This window comes from Xenopus laevis, chromosome 7L (genome assembly GCF_017654675.1).
Source record: "Xenopus laevis strain J_2021 chromosome 7L, Xenopus_laevis_v10.1, whole genome shotgun sequence".
Taxonomy (NCBI): Eukaryota; Metazoa; Chordata; class Amphibia; order Anura; family Pipidae; genus Xenopus; species Xenopus laevis.
In genome coordinates, this window is record NC_054383.1 from 52,562,173 (window position 1) to 52,579,567 (window position 17,395).

At 40.1% G+C, this 17,395-nt stretch overlaps 2 protein-coding genes across 2 annotated transcripts in view; one reads left to right on the forward strand and one right to left on the reverse strand.

Moving 5' to 3' along the window:
- Positions 1–17,395, forward strand: part of rgr.L (retinal G protein coupled receptor L homeolog) — a 36,520-nt gene that overhangs the window by 1,277 nt on the left and 17,848 nt on the right. Inside the window, exons 2-4 of the mRNA NM_001092855.1 lie at positions 682–838; positions 2,267–2,388; positions 5,879–6,032. Coding sequence (NP_001086324.1) covers positions 682–838; positions 2,267–2,388; positions 5,879–6,032 — 433 coding nt within the window. The remainder of the gene's footprint in view (positions 1–681; positions 839–2,266; positions 2,389–5,878; positions 6,033–17,395) is intronic.
- On the reverse strand, positions 7,726–16,488 carry LOC121395423. The gene is made up of 2 exons (XM_041568958.1): positions 14,375–16,488; positions 7,726–14,226 (listed from the first exon to the last, which is right to left on the reverse strand). The coding sequence occupies exon 2, from the start codon at positions 14,046–14,048 to the stop codon at positions 8,244–8,246; it is 5,805 nt and encodes a 1,934-aa protein (XP_041424892.1). The 5' UTR covers positions 14,049–14,226; positions 14,375–16,488; the 3' UTR covers positions 7,726–8,243.

Consider the following 17,395-nt stretch of genomic DNA (forward strand, 5'->3'; position numbering starts at 1 on the left):
CACCAAGGGTTCCCATTTGGACAGGATCCCCTTCAGGACTAGGGTGATTGCTCTCCTCTATACTCAGCCCCTAGAACCAATGACACCAAGGAAATGATTGAGCAGGTTGTGACTTCAGCGTCATAACAAGATTATGCCTAAAATATTGCTTTGGAACATTGCTATACATATACAAGGACTAAATAGAGCCAGTGCATGTTTTGCACCAAGCACAAACAAGCATAAAAATGAGGTCACGTACAGGCTAGTTTACTTTGTCCTTGCTTTTGATAGAAATGCTATTAACTTAATTTGCCAATTCCGATTTTAGTCATTTTAGCACCCAGTTTCTCTATATACTATTTAACTGGTGTTCATTGTTTTTATTTACAAGAAAAAACTAGGCTATCAGTTATGCAGATGTCAGAATATCACTAAAGTTTTTGCTTGTGCATAATGATGCTATTTTTATAAATCAAGAAAATAATTATTTTTAGGAGATGTTTTTATTTAGCCACTGAAACATTATTCATATTATCTGTACTATTTGTCAGTTCATTGTTTTCTTTTCTGGCACAGGGATCAGCAACATGTTACAGGGCCTTTAAACTCCAAATTGATCAGTAACACAAAGCAGAAAGAGGGTGATTTCCATTTATCATTGCTCTGTTTAGAAACTGTGACTTTTTATTCTTCTTTCAGCTCTGCTTGGTCTGCTTTTAAATGGCTTGACGCTCCTTTCATTCTACAAAATCAGGGAGCTTAGGACCCCTAGCAACCTGTTCATAATAAGCCTTGCAGTGGCAGACACTGGACTGTGCCTGAATGCATTTGTGGCAGCCTTTTCCAGTTTCTTAAGGTAAAAGCTTTTTACTTATCAGCAAACAAGAAATAATTGCAAATGATGAACAAACCAAGGCATACTATCAGCTATTTGTGATTCCATTACAAAGGACAGGTCACATCAGTAGATGATTGCATTAAAAGAGACTACATTGACAAGGTTTAGATGAAAAATACTACCAATCAATACTTATTATTCACAGTCCATGAAAGCACTCACAGTGAACGCCATCCTGACGACGGCTCCAGGTGAGCCGAAACGCGTTGATACACCATGCACTAATAAATAATGTTTTGATACACGCTGGATGGCGTTCGCTGTGAGTGCTTTCATGGACTGTGAATTATATATATATATATATATATATATATATATATATATATATATATATATATGGATTTATTTATATATCCATATAAATATATATATATATTTATTACAATTTGTCAAAACGACTGAGCTTTTTGTTAATACGATGCATCTAGGAAACTACCTTTTTACAGCTTTATTTGATAAGAGCGCAGCAGATGCCCATCTCTTCCTGAGCAACCCCTAAAATGTTTTTTTTTTTTCCTGATCTGCAGCCATTAAGGTAAAAAGGACATCTGCTGAGATCTGAATAATGCCAGGCAATTATAGAAAAACTTTTAAATGTGGCTGCTAAACAAGATACTCCATATACTGTAGTTGATTCCCTCTATATGTGATTTGTAAATGATAGACAGGCTAGAATGCAACCGTTGTACTAAAAGCAGGTGATTTTCTGATGTCAGTATTATTTAAATGGGCCACTTTGTTCCAAATGTTTTGTGATGTACATTCACTAACTTAATTGTTATATAGCCCTTGTGGTGGAAATGTGCAACTAATCTATGTAAAGTGACTGGTGTTCTGAAAAGATGCATTAATCTTATTTATTGATATCATAAGATATAAATAAAACTTTTTATAGTTATAATATTCTATGTGCATTTCCCCACTGGAACTCCCCAAAGTGTATACCCTGAACCACCATAGGTTTAGGCTTTGTGAAACAGTGTAATAACACCAAAACAGGTTACAAAGTTCAAATTAAAGCTAGCTAGTAAACTTCCAAGTGGTGTGTAAAACAAATGTATTAAAAAGCTCAATAAAACAGCTCCTATGCACTTTTCTTTTTCTTCTGTGGCAAAGTTTGTTTGAAGGCTGTTCCTATAGAGAGTGGTTCTTGGGAAGCCAACATGACCAGGCAATTTGGTATATGTTCAATGTCTCTGTGGAATGAGAGGATGTTATTTGACTTTCCCTCACAGTTAATAATGATCTATTCTTAGATTGGATGCATAATGTAATCACTGCATATTCAACAAGATGTTTTTAATTAACCATAGATACTTTACAAATAATTCTCAAAATATGTTGAAATTGCAGGGTGTAATCCACCATAATTTCATTTGCTTACAGATATTGGCCATATGGCTCTGAAGGATGCCAGATTCATGGATTTCAAGGATTTGTGGCAGCTCTTTCTAGTATTGGCTCTTGTGCAGCAATAGCTTGGGATCGTTACCACCAATACTGCACACGTAAGTGCTACGGTAGTGAAATTAGATGAAAGGAGAACCAATTACTTATATTGTTTAAAGTACTATAATAATTCTTCTTAAGAGTGCTGCTATTTTGATTTATAACGCCTTGAAAATCAGAACAGATAGCTCAGAAATCTACACTTTAACAAATTAAATCATTATTCGGAGGGACAGAGGCAATAGAAAAGGAGGAGGGGTATGTCTGTATGTTAGGCAGGATTTAAAAGCTCATATAAAGGAGGAGGTTATGTTAGAAAATGAGGGGCCAGAAGTCGTATGGGTGGAGTTCTTCACCAATTGTAAAGAATCCAGCAAATTAATTGTAGGAGTATGCTATAGACCCCCTAATGTAAGTGAGGAGGAAGAGACAAAGCTCCTAATGCAAATAGAAAAGGCTGCTAGTTTAGGTAAAGTAATGATAATGGGGGATTTTAATTACCCAGATATTGACTGGAGCAACGGTACTGCTAGATCAGTTAATGGGAACAAGTTTATAAACTTATTGCACGACAATTTTTTAGCACAGGTTGTTGAGGAGCCTACCAGAAAAAATGCTATTCTTGATTTAGTGATCTCAAATGACCCTTATAGCAAATGTGCAAGTCATTGAACCCCTGGGTAATAGTGACCATAATGTTATATCTTTTAATGTCTGGTGCAAAAAACAAAAATATACTGGGGCAACAAAAAACATGAATTTTGCCAAAGCTAATTTTAGTGCCTTGAGGGCTGCCCTACAGAGCATTGATTGGGGCATTAGGTTTTCAGCTAAAAACACAGAACAGAAATGGTTGTCCTTTAAAATGATATTAAATCATTACTGTTCTCAATTTATTCCCTTAAGGACTAAACGTAGAAGCTCTAAGAATCATCCTGTGTGGCTTAATACAGAGGTAAAGATGTTAATGGGAAAGAAGAGAAAGGCATTTAAAAACTACAAATCTGTAGGGACAGAAGCTGCATTTAATGAATATAAACACTGTAATAAATGTTGTAAATCAGCAATCCGGAAGGCTAAGAAAAGAAATGAAGAGTTAATTGCGGTGGAGGTGAAAACTAACCCTAAAAAGTTTTTTAAATATATTAATAGTAAAAAGATGCAGGTTGAGAGTGTTGCTCCATTAAATAATGGTACCAGTATGGTTGTAACAGATACAGATAAGGCAAATGTGTTAAATCAGTTCTTTTCTTCAGTGTATACAATAGAGGAGTCTGAGCTCCCAGGCTCACTTAATAACTGCACGAATGGTTCAGCTCAATCTAGTCAGTGGCTGACCCAGGATATGATTCAAAAAGCTTTAATACAAATTAATGTAAACAAGGCTCCAGGGCCTGATGGCATACACCCCTGGGTTCTAAGAGAGCTTAGTTCAGTTTTAGACCAGCCCTTATTTCTGATTTTCTCAGATTCACTGTCATCTGGTATGGTGCCTATGGATTGGAGAAAAGCTGATGTTATTCCAATATTTAAAAAGGGATTACGATCTCAGCCTGGCAATTATAGGCCAGTGAGCTTGACATCTGTGGTGGGCAAATTATTTGAAGGCTTGTTAAGGGATCACATTCAAAATTTTGTCCTAATGAATGGCATTATGAGCAACAATCAGCATGGCTTTATGAAGGATAGGTCATGTCAGACGAATTTGATTGCATTTTATGATGTGGTAAGTAAGATTCTGGATAGTGGGGGGGCAGTAGATGTGATCTATTTGGATTTTGCCAAAGCGTTTGATACTGTGCCCCACAAACGACTGCTTTCTAAACTAAGGTCTGTTGGGCTTAATGAAGTCGTTTGCACATGGATAGGAAACTGGCTACGGGATCGGGTACAGAGGGTGGTTGTTAATGGGACATTCTCTACTTGGAGTAAGGTTCTTAGTGGGGTCCCCCAGGGCTCAGTATTGGGTCCATTTTTATTTAACTTGTTCATTAATGACTTAGGGGAGGGTGTTGTAAGTAATGTATCAGTGTTTGCAGATGACACAAAATTATCCAGCCCAATTAATTCCATCCAGGATGTGGCATCCTTGCAACAGGATCTTGACAAACTGGCAATCTGGGCAGCTAAGTGGCAAATGAGATTCAATGTTGATAAATGTAAAGTCATGCACCTGGGATGTAAAAATATCCAAGCCACTTATACCCTTAATGGGACTGCACTAGGCAAATCCATTATGGAAAAGGACCTTGGAGTCCTTGTAGATGATAAACTTGGCTGTAGCAAGCAATGCCAGTCAGCAGCATCAAGGGCAAATAAGGTCTTGAGCTGTATTAAAAGGGGCATAGAGTCACGGGAGGAGGGGGTCATTCTTCCACTGTATAGAGCACTTGTAAGGCCCCATCTAGAATATGCCGTACAGTTTTGGTCTCCATCACTCAAACAGGACATTATTGTATTAGAGAGGGTACAGAGAAGGGCAACTAAGCTGGTAAAAGGTATTGAAAATCTTAGCTATGAGGAAAGACTGGCCAAATTGGGGATGTTCACGCTGGAGAAGAGGCGATTAAGGGGTGATATGATGACTATGTATAAATATATAAGGGGATCATATAACAATCTCTCTAATGCTTTATTTACCAGTAGGTCTTTCCAGCTGACACAAGGTCACCCATTCCGATTAGAAGAAAAGAGGTTCCGCCTAAATATTCGGAAGGGGTTTTTTACAGTGAGAGCTGTGAAGATGTGGAATTCTCTCCCTGAATCAGTTGTACAGGCTGATACATTAGATAGCTTTAAGAAGGGGTTGGATGGCTTTTTAGCAAGTGAGGGAATACAGGGTTATGGGAAATAGCTCATAGTCCAAGTTGATCCAGGGACTAGTCCGATTGCCATTTTGGAGTCAGGAAGGAATTTTTCCCCCTCTAAGGCAAATTGGAGAGGCTTCAGATGGGTTTTTTTGCCTTCCTCTGGATCAACTGGCAGATAGGTAGTTAATAAAAAAAAAAAAAAAAAAAAAAAAGGTTGAACTCGATGGACATGTGTCTTTTTTCAACCTTACTTACTATGTTACTATGTTACTATGTTACTATATAAATTAAAAAATTGGGGTATAATTATAAAAGTGTGAAGTTAGAGATCGCCCAGTCCACTGGAGTGAAATACCACCTCTTTCCATTAATTTCTATGGCATTTTTAAAGGCGTATTTATCAAAGGATGAAATTTCACTTACACACATTGATAACACATTCTTTTAAAAATTCCATAGAAATGAATGGAGTGGCAAACTTATACGCTAGCGAACTGTGGTGATCTCAGACTAAACTCTTTGATAAATGTATGCCTAGTGCAAAATAATAAGAGGGGGCTCAGGGGGCTAATTATTTCAACTCTGACATGTTTTGCACTTAATCAGATTTTTTAAGTGAGATGATTTGTTGAAGTAATCACCCTAATACTGAACCCACCTCCAATATTTATGATTATTTTTGTCATTTGGATTACTGTAACACTAATCTATTGTTGATTATTGTTCTGTATACTTGCAGGTAGCAAGCTCCACTGGGGTACAGCAGTTTCAATGGTATTATTTGTCTGGGGATTTTCAGCATTTTGGTCTGCAATGCCTTTGTTTGGGTGGGGTGAATATGACTATGAGCCTTTGAGAACCTGCTGCACTTTGGACTACAGTAAAGGAGACAGGTAAATCTTATACCTGATTGGCATTTTTTTTTAGAAACCGTTAATCGTTATAATGGTAATTTCATGTGTTGTGTTAAAAAAGAAAAGCTAGTTATATTGGATAGTCATAGTCACATAGTCAAATCGGGTTGAAAAAAGACAAAGTCCATCAAGTTCAACCCCTCCAAATGAAAACCCAGCAAACATACACACACCCCCTCCCTACTTTTAATTAAATTCTATATACCCATACCTATACTAACTATAGAGTTTAGTATCACAATAGACTTTGATATTATGTCTGTCCAAAAAATCATCCAAGCCATTCTTAAAGGCATTAACTGAATCAGCCATCACATCATCACCCGGCAGTGCATTCCACAACCTCACTGTCCTGACTGTGAAGAACCCCTACGTTGCTTCAAATGAAAGTTATTTTCTTCTAGTCTAAAGGGGTGGCCTCTGGTACGGTGATCCACTTTATGGGTAAAAAGGTCCCCTGCTATTTGTCTATAATGTCCTCTAATGTACTTGTAAAGTGTAATCATATCCCCTCGCAAGCGCTTTTTTTTACAGAGAAAACAACCCCAACCTTGACAGTCTACCCTCATAATTTAAGTCTTCCATCCCTCTAACCAATTTAGTTGCACGTCTCTGCACTCTCTCCAGCTCAATTATATCCCTCTTAAGGACTGGAGTCCAAAACTGCACTGCATACTCCAGATGAGGCCTTACCAGGGACCTATAAAGAGGCATAATTAAGTTTTCATTCCTTGACTTAATGCCCCTTTTTATACAGAACTTTATTTGCTTTAGTAGCCATAGAATGACTTTGCCCAGAATTAGACAACATTTTATCTACAAAGACCCCAAGATCCTTCTCATTTAAGGAAACTCCCAACACACCTCCATTTAGTGTATAACTTGCATTTATATTATTTTTGCCAAAGTGCATAACCTTGCATTTATCAACATTGAACCTCATTTTCCAGTATGCTGCCCAGTTTTCCAATTTAGACAAATCACTCTGCAAAGTGGCAGCATCCTGCATGGAACCTATAGTTCTGCACAATTTAGTATCATCTGCAAAAATAGAAACAGTACTTTCAATGCCCACCTCCTGGTCATTAATAAACAAGTTGAAAAGCAAGGGACCTAGTATAGAGCCCTGTGGTACTCCACTAACAACACTGGTCCAATTAGAAAATGTTCCATTTACCACCACTCTTTGTAGTCTATCTTTTAGCCAGTTCTCTATCCAGGTACAAATACTATGTTCCAGGTCAACATTCCTTTATTTAATAAGTAACCTTTTGTGTGGCACTGTATCAAATGCTTTAGCAAAGTCACATCCACTGCCATCCCAGAATCTAGGTCTCTACTTACCTTCTCATAAAAAGAAATTAAGTTAGTCTGGCAAGATCTATTACGCATAAAACCATGCTGGCACAAACTCATAGTATTATGATTTGCTATGAAGTCCAGCATCTTATCCTTTATTAACCCTTCGAAAAGCTTTCCTACCACTGATGTCAGACTAACTGGCCTATAGTTTTGAGGCTGAGAACGGGATCCTTTTTTGAATAGAGGCACCACATTAGCAATTCGCCAGTCTCTCGGCACTATGCCAGATCTCAATGAATCCTGAAAAATTAAGTAAACCAGTTGGTAACTAGAGAAAGGAAGAGAGGAGAAAACAAAATATGCTGTCCTACTAACGATTAGCTGACAGCTAGCGAACATAACTCGACAGAAGGAGGTTGTGTTCTTTAGGTAAAACTGAATATACTTCCATGTGGAGTTGTTTATTTTGTAAAACTGCAATACAATCAAATAGACTGAAATTACAATATGCAATTGCATGTGGCATTTATAAACACATTTCAGAGAAAGAACAGCTAATACTGACATTGAACATACAGTGATGCAATGCACAATAAATCTAACAAATAATATGCAGACTTACAAGCATATATGTATGGAGGGAAGACAGATGAACTTCCTAGAACACTCCTGAGAGGTAAGATGGCTCCTGCAGCCTGAGGGTGAAACTTTATTAACAAACTTTATTAACAAGTGTAAGACACTTCATGGTTCCTTATGAGAGGAGCTAAACTGCAGTTACGCAAATGACCACTAGATGTCTTAACACAATAGTCCTGTGATGGACAGCACACTCCCCGCCTGGCGTAAATATATGCCACTATAATATACCTAAGAATTACTGTAAATTCAATCCGATAACTTTTTACTATGAAAAAGGACAATCAAATCTGAAACAGGTCGGAGATATACTTTAGCAACTCCGTGGTTAATGACTTTAACCTCCACTTTGCGAACTTTCCCATCACCACTGGGAATGGCTTTTACAATAAGACCCATTGGCCATTCATTGCGTTTAGCTTGAGGGTCTTTCAACAAGACAACATGTCCTTCTTGAACATTTGGTTTCTCCTCTTTCCACTTCCTTCTTGTTTGAAGTGATGACAAATACTCTTGCTTCCAACGTTTCCAGAAAGTATCAGCAAGGTTCTGAACTTGCTTCCACTGACACTTGTAAAGATCTTTCAAAGTGAACTCACCAGGTGGTGCTGATATAGGACAAGCTTTCTGAGTCAAAAGCATTCCTGGTGTAAGAACTTCAGGTTTCTCAGGGTCCATTGAAATGTTAACTAATGGTCTAGCATTCATTATGGCCGTAACCTCAGCTAACAAAGTAATCAGCACTTCATGTGACAGTCTAACATTTTTGCCTTGTGCCAACATCGAGTCTAAAATACGTCTGGCTATGCCAATCATCCTCTCCCACACTCCTCCCATATGAGATGAGTGAGGAGCATTGAAGGTCCAAGTGCATCTCTGTTCAAAAAGGTAATTTTGGATCTCAGAATCTTCTGAGTTAATTTGCAGTTCCTTGCAAGCTCCTACAAAGTTTGTTCCATTATCTGATCGGAATTGCTTGACTGGTCCACGGATAGACAAAAATCTTCTTAAAGCATTAATAAAGCTTGAAGATGACATGGATTCAAGCACTTCTAAATGAACTGCTCTGGTACTTAAACAAGTGAACATTACAGCCCATCTTTTGCTCTGAGCAGAATGTCCTCTAGTATAGCGATACATCATGTTCCAAGGCCCGAAGACATCAAGCCCAACATGTGAGAATGGAGGGGCTACAACGAGCCTGTCTGGTGGGAGATCTGACATTTTCTGTTCCTGCACCTTTCCTCTCAACATCCTGCAGATAACACATTTATGAACAATACTGGAGACTAGTTTTCTAGCTCTTGTGATCCATAGGCCTGCCGAACGTAATGCACCCTCAGTAAAATGACGACCTTGATGTGCTACCTTCTCATGGTAATGTTTGACTAAGAGGGTGGCTATATGATGGCTGGCTGGAATTATGAGGGGGTGTTTCTCACTCTCGGCCATGTCTGAATTAGACAAACGCCCTCCTACTCTGAGTAGTCCCTCTTTGTCAATTATAGGATTCAGACATTTGATCAGGCTTTGATCTGTGACTTTCTTCGTCCTTGACAAAGACTTAATCTCTTCTGAAAACACCTCTTGTTGGACACATTTGACAATGACAGTCTCTGCTTGCAAGTAATCTAAGGGATGGCATAACTTTCTACAGCAATGCCAGCCCTTACATGAATCTTTCTGTTTGTTGCAAGAAAATGACTTGCTGATGTGAATAAGTGTAGTTATACCTCTCACAAGAGATTTCCAATTTGAAAATCTGAGAAATCTACGTGAGTCTAACTGACGTTCATGTACCTCAGTTGCTAAGGCTGTCACTTCGGGTCTGATCTCACAGTCAGAACCAGGTTCTACGAGGTCAAACGTATTGGCTTCAGGTTGATGACTTGTGACTGAATAATACAAGAAATCTGGACCTGAAAACCAGTTAGTATGTTTCAAGTGGGTTGCTTGAATTGGTCTAGTCCCGTGATCTGCTGGATTTTGAATAGTGGTAACATAATGCCACTGATCTGGACTAGTGGATTTTCTGATGCGATTGATTCTGTTTGAAACATACACATAAAATCTTCTGGAAGTATTATGAATATAACCTAGTACAATTTTACTGTCAGTATAATATTCAACTGCGTCAGGTTCAAAGTCCATTTCTTCAACAATCTGTTCTGCTAACTCAACTGACAAAACTGCCGCACATAGCTCTAAACGTGGCACTGTATGGGCTGGTTTAGGAGCTAGTTTGGATTTTCCCATAATAAAGCCAACATGACATTGACCATCGCTGTCTGTAACCTTGAGATATGCTACAGCTGCTATTGCCATAGTAGAAGCGTCAGAAAAAACACATACCTCCTTTCGCCTTGTAGCTGTAAATGACACTGGCACATAGGGTCTGGGAATGCTGAAACCTTCAAGATGAATCAAATCTTCTGTCCACGTTCTCCATTGAGTCTCTTTGTCTGGAGAGAGTGGGGTATCCCAATCACATTGATCTACTGAAAGCTCTCTAACTAAAGCTTTACCTTGTACAGTGATCGGAGTCGCAAAACCAAGTGGATCATAAAGACTATTCACTGTGGCCAAGATACCTCTCCGTGTGAATGGCTTTACTTCCCTGGACACTTGAAAGGTGAAACTGTCAGTCTGTAGGTTCCAACTTACTCCTAGACTTCGTTGAAGGGGCAAAGGATCAACACCTAGAACAAGGTCTTTTAACTCTTTAGCCCTGTCATCTGCAGGAAATGCTTCCATTACCGCACTTCTATTTGATGCTACCTTGTGCAGTTTGAGATTTGATTCTGCCAGCATGTCTCTGGCCCTCTGCAAGAGACTGATTGCTTCAGCTTCAGTAGGCACAGAAATAAGTCCGTCATCTACATAGAAATTTCTTAAGATAAACTGTTTTACGTCTTTGCCATATTCACTTTCTCCACGCTTCGCTATTTGTCTGAGTCCGTAAGTGGCTATGGCTGGAGAAGGACTATTCCCAAAGACATGTACTTTCATTCTGAACTCTGAAATTTCCTGGCTAAGGTCATTGTCTTGGTACCAAAGGAACCTCAGGTAGTTGCGGTGGTCTTCCCTAACCATGAAACAATAAAACATTTGCTGTACATCAGTAGTCACTGCAACTTGTTCTTTGCGGAAGCGCATGAGTACACCCAACAATGTATTATTCAAATCAGGTCCGCTAAGAAGTACGTCATTCAGTGAGATACCTTGATACTGAGAACTTGAATCAAAAACCACTCTGATCTGCCCTGGTTTTTGAGGGTGATAGACACCGAAGATGGGTAAGTACCAACTTTCCTCATCTGGTTGCAACGGTGGAGCGGGCTCTGCTTGGTCCTGGCTAAAGATCTTTCGCATAAAAGTAACAAAATGCTCTTTCATTTCAGGTTTTTTTCTGAATGAATGCTGCAAAGCAAGAAGTCTCTTCTGAGCTTGCTCTCTATTGTTTGGCAATCTAAGACGTGGTGAACGAAATGGTAGGGGTGCTACCCAATGATTCGTTTCATCGATAAACATCTCTTTTTCAACTATGTCAAGGAACATGTTATCTTCAATTGACGTAGCAGGTTTTTCATCATTTGGAGTTGTAACAAACACATTATGGTCTAAACTGTCCATGCTGTGAGTTGCCGTTTTCACATAGCATAGAGCGGGGTTGAAAGGCCGTTTGCAAGCATTAAAGTTTTCTTTTATTTGCATAAAGCTAGAGCATGGGCTGAATAGCGAAGTGCGTCCACTAGGTAGTACATTTGTCTTGAATGAGTTCACACCCATTGATGGATGAGTTCCTCCTAAACATACTTCTCCAACTATGACCCAACCCAAATCTAAACGCTGTGCATAGGGGGCGTTATGGGGTCCATTGACTTGTTCACGTACTTTGTGAACCCTCAGGATATCCCTTCCTAACAAGAGGAGTATTTGAGCATTAGGGTCAAGTGCAGGAATTTTGTCTGCTAATGATTCCAAATGAGGAAAATGCTGTGTAATCTCAGGTGTTGGTATTTCTGACCTGTCATCAGGTAACATGTCACACTCGATGAGAGTGGGAAGTTCTAACTGTGATTTCCCGTCTATAGACTGAATAGTAAAATTAGATACCCTACGCCCTGTTTTCACCATAGTACCTGAGCACGTTTTTAGAGTGTAGGAAAATGCTTCACCACTAATGTTAAACACAGTAAAGAATTCAGATTTAGCTAATGAACGGTTACTTTGATCATCTAATACTGCATACATGTTTACAGAACAGTCAGGTTTGTTAGAGGGATATACAGTTACTAAACAAATCTTGGAGCAGGATCTGGGCCTTGTCCCTTCTGCACATACCTCTGTACATTTGGATACAACTGTGGATGAAATAGGTTCATTGTCCTCCCCGCCATGCTCTTTGACGGTTACAATAGTCTCTGATGTCCAAGGAGCTGGGCCCGGGTGCAGTGCTGAGATATGCTGGTCACTTTTGCACTCACTACATTTTATATTGGCCTTGCAGTCTTTAGCAAAATGTTTGGTGGATGCACAACATTTAAAGCAGATATTATTTTCTTTCAAATAAGCTTTACGTTCGTCGATATGCTTGCTCCTGAATCCACGGCACTTTGACAGTGGGTGAGGTTTTCTATGGATCGGGCATGGACTATCTGGGTCCAAAGATTTCTTTTCAGAGTTAGTAATCTGCACAGCTGAATCCGTGGCTAACACCTCTGTCCTTCTGACCGACACGGAAGGTCTGTTACCATACTTAGCTCCTGTCTTCTCTGTGTGTGCTGGCATCTGGTTGCTGTACGTTGAGAATATGAAGCTTGGGTCGTTTCTGATTTTTGCTTGGTTGACAATAAAGTTGGTGAAGAAACTGAATGGTGGGAAGGGAACGTGATTAACTTCTTTGTACCTAGAACCTTGAGAAATCCACTTATCTTGCAGACTATATGGAAGCTTTTCAATGATCGATTTAACCCCACGAGTTGTATCTAGGTATGCCAGTCCTGGTAAGTAGCCTTCTGTTTTAGCTGCATTCACCTCCAACAATATGTCGCCAAGTTCTCTCAACTTTAGATTGTCTTTGTTAGACATTTTAGGGAAATCGTCCAGTTTTTTCATTAGGGCATTTTCAATTACTTCAGGGCTGCCGTAACAGTCTTCTAGTCTCTGCCACACCATCCTAACCCCAGCTGAAGGGTTATGAACGTGCACCGACCTGATTCTTTGAGCCTGCCGAGATGAATCTGGCCCAAGCCACTTTGTCAGCAAATCTAGCTCTTCTCTGGCTGTGAGGTTGAGATCTCTGGTGATACCTTGGAATGATGTCTTCCATGCCCAATAGTTCTCTGGACGATCGTCAAATGTTAAGAGGCCTGTGCTTACTAATTCTCGACGAATTAGGTATTTCGCTAGATCATTTGACTCTGATGATCCTAAGGGGACATTTCTCACAGAGGGAGTATGATAACCCGGGTCACTTGATGGATACTGAGGATTAGCATAGTCCATGTTTTCTTGAACGCGCACCTTTGAAGCTGGAACATTTTTTGAATCATCATGAGCAGCAGGGGGCGCCTCAGATGTATCTGGAACAGGCTGCTTATATGTTGAGTTATGGAACTGTGGAACTGTGCTGGAGATGGGTTCAATAGAAGGATACTCTGTTTTGACTTGGTCCAAAGTGTGTTTCTGTACATATTCCTGAGTTCTCTGTACTGGATCATGAATTGCTACTTCTGGAACATCGTGGAGCTGATCTCCTTCCAAGCCGAAAGCAGTCTCGTATACTGCAGCCTCTGCCGATGCTGATACTGCTGCCTTTTGAATCTGCAGTATATGCATATTAGCCTCTAACTCCGCTTTCTGTCTGATCATATCGGCTTCTTTTTCGACATATGAGAGCGCTGCGCGTGCTGCTTCAGCTTTTGCTCTTGCTCTGAGGCCTGCAGAGCTTGCAGACGATCTGCTGGAGTGTCCTGAATATCTGGAGCCAGACACGTGGGACCTGGTCTCATAAGTTTGTTGCGAGATGTCCATACTCTTATCTGGATTCATGATGTATGAATTCAAATGCAGCTCTTTATCTTCGCCTGTTACGTATACGTATGCTTTTTTACTATGCTGTCCTACTAACGATTAGCTGACAGCTAGCGAACATAACTCGACAGAAGGAGGTTGTGTTCTTTAGGTAAAACTGAATATACTTCCATGTGGAGTTGTTTATTTTGTAAAACTGCAATACAATCAAATAGACTGAAATTACAATATGCAATTGCATGTGGCATTTATAAACACATTTCAGAGAAAGAACAGCTAATACTGACATTGAACATACAGTGATGCAATGCACAATAAATCTAACAAATAATATGCAGACTTACAAGCATATATGTATGGAGGGAAGACAGATGAACTTCCTAGAACACTCCTGAGAGGTAAGATGGCTCCTGCAGCCTGAGGGTGAAACTTTATTAACAAACTTTATTAACAAGTGTAAGACACTTCATGGTTCCTTATGAGAGGAGCTAAACTGCAGTTACGCAAATGACCACTAGATGTCTTAACACAATAGTCCTGTGATGGACAGCACACAAAAACTGGATAGGTAGAATAAAGGAAACACAGAGACTAATGTCACTGTTAGCAACTTTCCAAGTTAACTCTGCAAAAAGGAAAAGTAATAGTTCTGCCTATAGCAAGATGCTTGACTGAGTGTTAATTGGATCAGCAGTTTTCACCCTCGGTTGATTATTAGGTCCAACCAGAGCTCACACAATTACACCCCTGCTAAAATAACAATTTAGGCTACAGGTGTCTGGAAATCTTATTGTCATTTTACACAAATTACAGAAAACATAGAATGATTTTCAATTCAAAATTTTGATACACATATGAAGAAAATCTGGCATTTGCTTGGTAAAGAACTTGTAGTGTTCAAAAATTTTGCTCTGATCATGCTATGAGAGTAAAAGTGATTTAAAGCATATTAGAGGCAGTGCTGTAGTTTTTTCATGTGTTCTAGTAATCAAGTCCAATGCCAAAAGGCAGTAATCATTGGTGGTTACGTCAGAATTTTTATATGCCAAAATGTGCAGCCAAACGAATAAGAAAGAGTTGGTATTAGGGAAAATCATATCATACTTACCGAGATTTTCCTTTCCTGGACTGGAACATGGCAGTAGGCCACAATGGGTTAATCCCTCCCACCATGCAATGTGACAGGAAATACAACATAAAAACCCTGCTTCCGCCCCCTGGCCGCCATCTTTGAACTCCTGGAGTCTCCCCCAATAGAGGGTGGGAAGCCGTGCCCACTGCCATGTTCCAGTCCAGGAAAGGAAAATCTCGGTAAGTATGATATGATTTTCCCTATTCCTGTTCCTTACACATGGCAGTGGGCCACAATGGGATATACCAAAGAACCCAACATAAACGAGGGAGGGAGAAGTTAGATTTTAGACAGAATTTAGTACAGAACTCAGCACCGTAGTGCCGAAAGCAACTGGTTTGTTAACAAAAACATCGAATTTGTAATGGTTGAGAAATGTATGAAAGGAGGACCACACTGCAGCTTTGCAGATTTCTTCTGAAGTGACACCTGCATGGAAAGCCCAGGATGTCGCCATCCCTCTGGTTGAATGTGCCTTAATAGTCGAGGGTACTGTGCTGGATTTTAACATCCGAAGATCTTATTGGCCGAACTCTGTCCAGGTAGGTTTTCAGACATCTAACAACATCCAGCTTGTGCCATTGATGCTCTGAGTCGGATTTTGGATCAGGGAAAAAAGTGGGAAGAATAATGTCTTGTGTGGTATGGAATTCAGACACCACCTTGGGGATGAACCTATCTGCTGTTTTGAGGACCACCTTATCCTGCAGAAAGGTAAGTTTCCCTTCCTGGATAGAAAGAGCTTGGAGTTCCCCGACTCTTCTTGCAGAGGTAATTGCCAATAAGAAACACATTTTCAAGTTTAACATCTTTAATGGAATGTCCTCTATGGGTTCAAAAGGTTCTCTGGTGAGCGCGTTCAAGACCAGACCTAGATCCCATGGAGGGATCTGAGGTCTAATGACAGGCGCAAGTTTTTTGGCTCCTTGGAAAAATTTCTTAACCAGAGTATTTTGAGACCATGCCACTTTAGAGAAATGGGAAATGGCTGTCACCTGACCCCTCAGGGTGGAAATGCTTAGTTTAAGTTGTTTAGGAGGTGACTCTCGAAAGTTAACAGCCCTAGGAACACTGCCTTCAACTCCTTCCAATTGGAAGATTTGGGGACTTCCGATGGATCCCACCTGCCCTGAACCTCGAACCCCAGTGTGTGGGCCCCCCAGCCCCACTTGCTGGCATCTGTGGTTAGCACTATCCCTTGTGGCTGACTCAAAGATACTGGGTGTCGAAGGTTTCCAACTTTTGTCCACCAATTCAGAGACTGGACTGTATTCGGCTGCAACCGGATTCGTTGGTGAGGTCGGAGTAATTGTGATCCCATTTGGTCAGGAATTCGTATTGTAACATCCTGGTGTTAATTTGGGCCCACTTCACACAATCTATCGTGGAAATCAATTTTCCTAAAATTCTTTGGCAGCTTACTGCTGTCCACATAGTTTTGGCTTGGAACTTGTTTACCGAGTTTTTGATATCCTGAATCCTTCTTTCTGGGAGACTGAGATTGAAATTCTCTGTGTCGATGATTACTCCCAGGAACTCTAGCCGTTGGGCTGGAATTGTGATGCTTTTCTCCCAGTTCACTATCCATCCCAGTTTTGTCAGATAACCTGACACTTCCGTCAGATGAGCTTCGAGAACCTCTTTCAACCGGGCTTTGATCAGGATGTCGTCTAAATAAGCGAACAGCTGAACACCCTGGAGCCTTAGATTTGCTATGATGGGTGCTAGAATTTTTGTGAACAACCTGGGAGCTGTAGCTAGCCCAAATGGAAGGACGGCATACTGGTAATGCTCGTTCAGGATTTTGAACCGTAGAAATTTTCTGTGAGATCTTCTCACTGGAATGTGCCAATAGGCGTCTTTTATATCTAGCTTCACTAGCCAATCGCCTGGATCCACACATTGAGTGATTGATTTTAGAGTTTCCATCTTGAAAGAAGGGACTTTCAATTGTTTGTTCACTCTTCTGAGGTTGAGGATAACCCTGAATTCTCCGTTCTGTTTTCTTCTGAGAAACAGATGGGAGTATGTCCCCGAAAATTCTTGTTCTTGAGGAACTTTTGTTATTACTTTGCTTTTCAGTAATTCCCGAATGATTGGTCTTAGAACTGAAGAGTTCTTTGCGGATCTTTGCTTGTCCGAAGAAATGAAATGGTGAGGAAGTTTGTTTTGCAGCTTTAGTTTGTATCCTCTCGTGATTACGTCTAAAACCCATTTGTCCGGGCAAACTCGA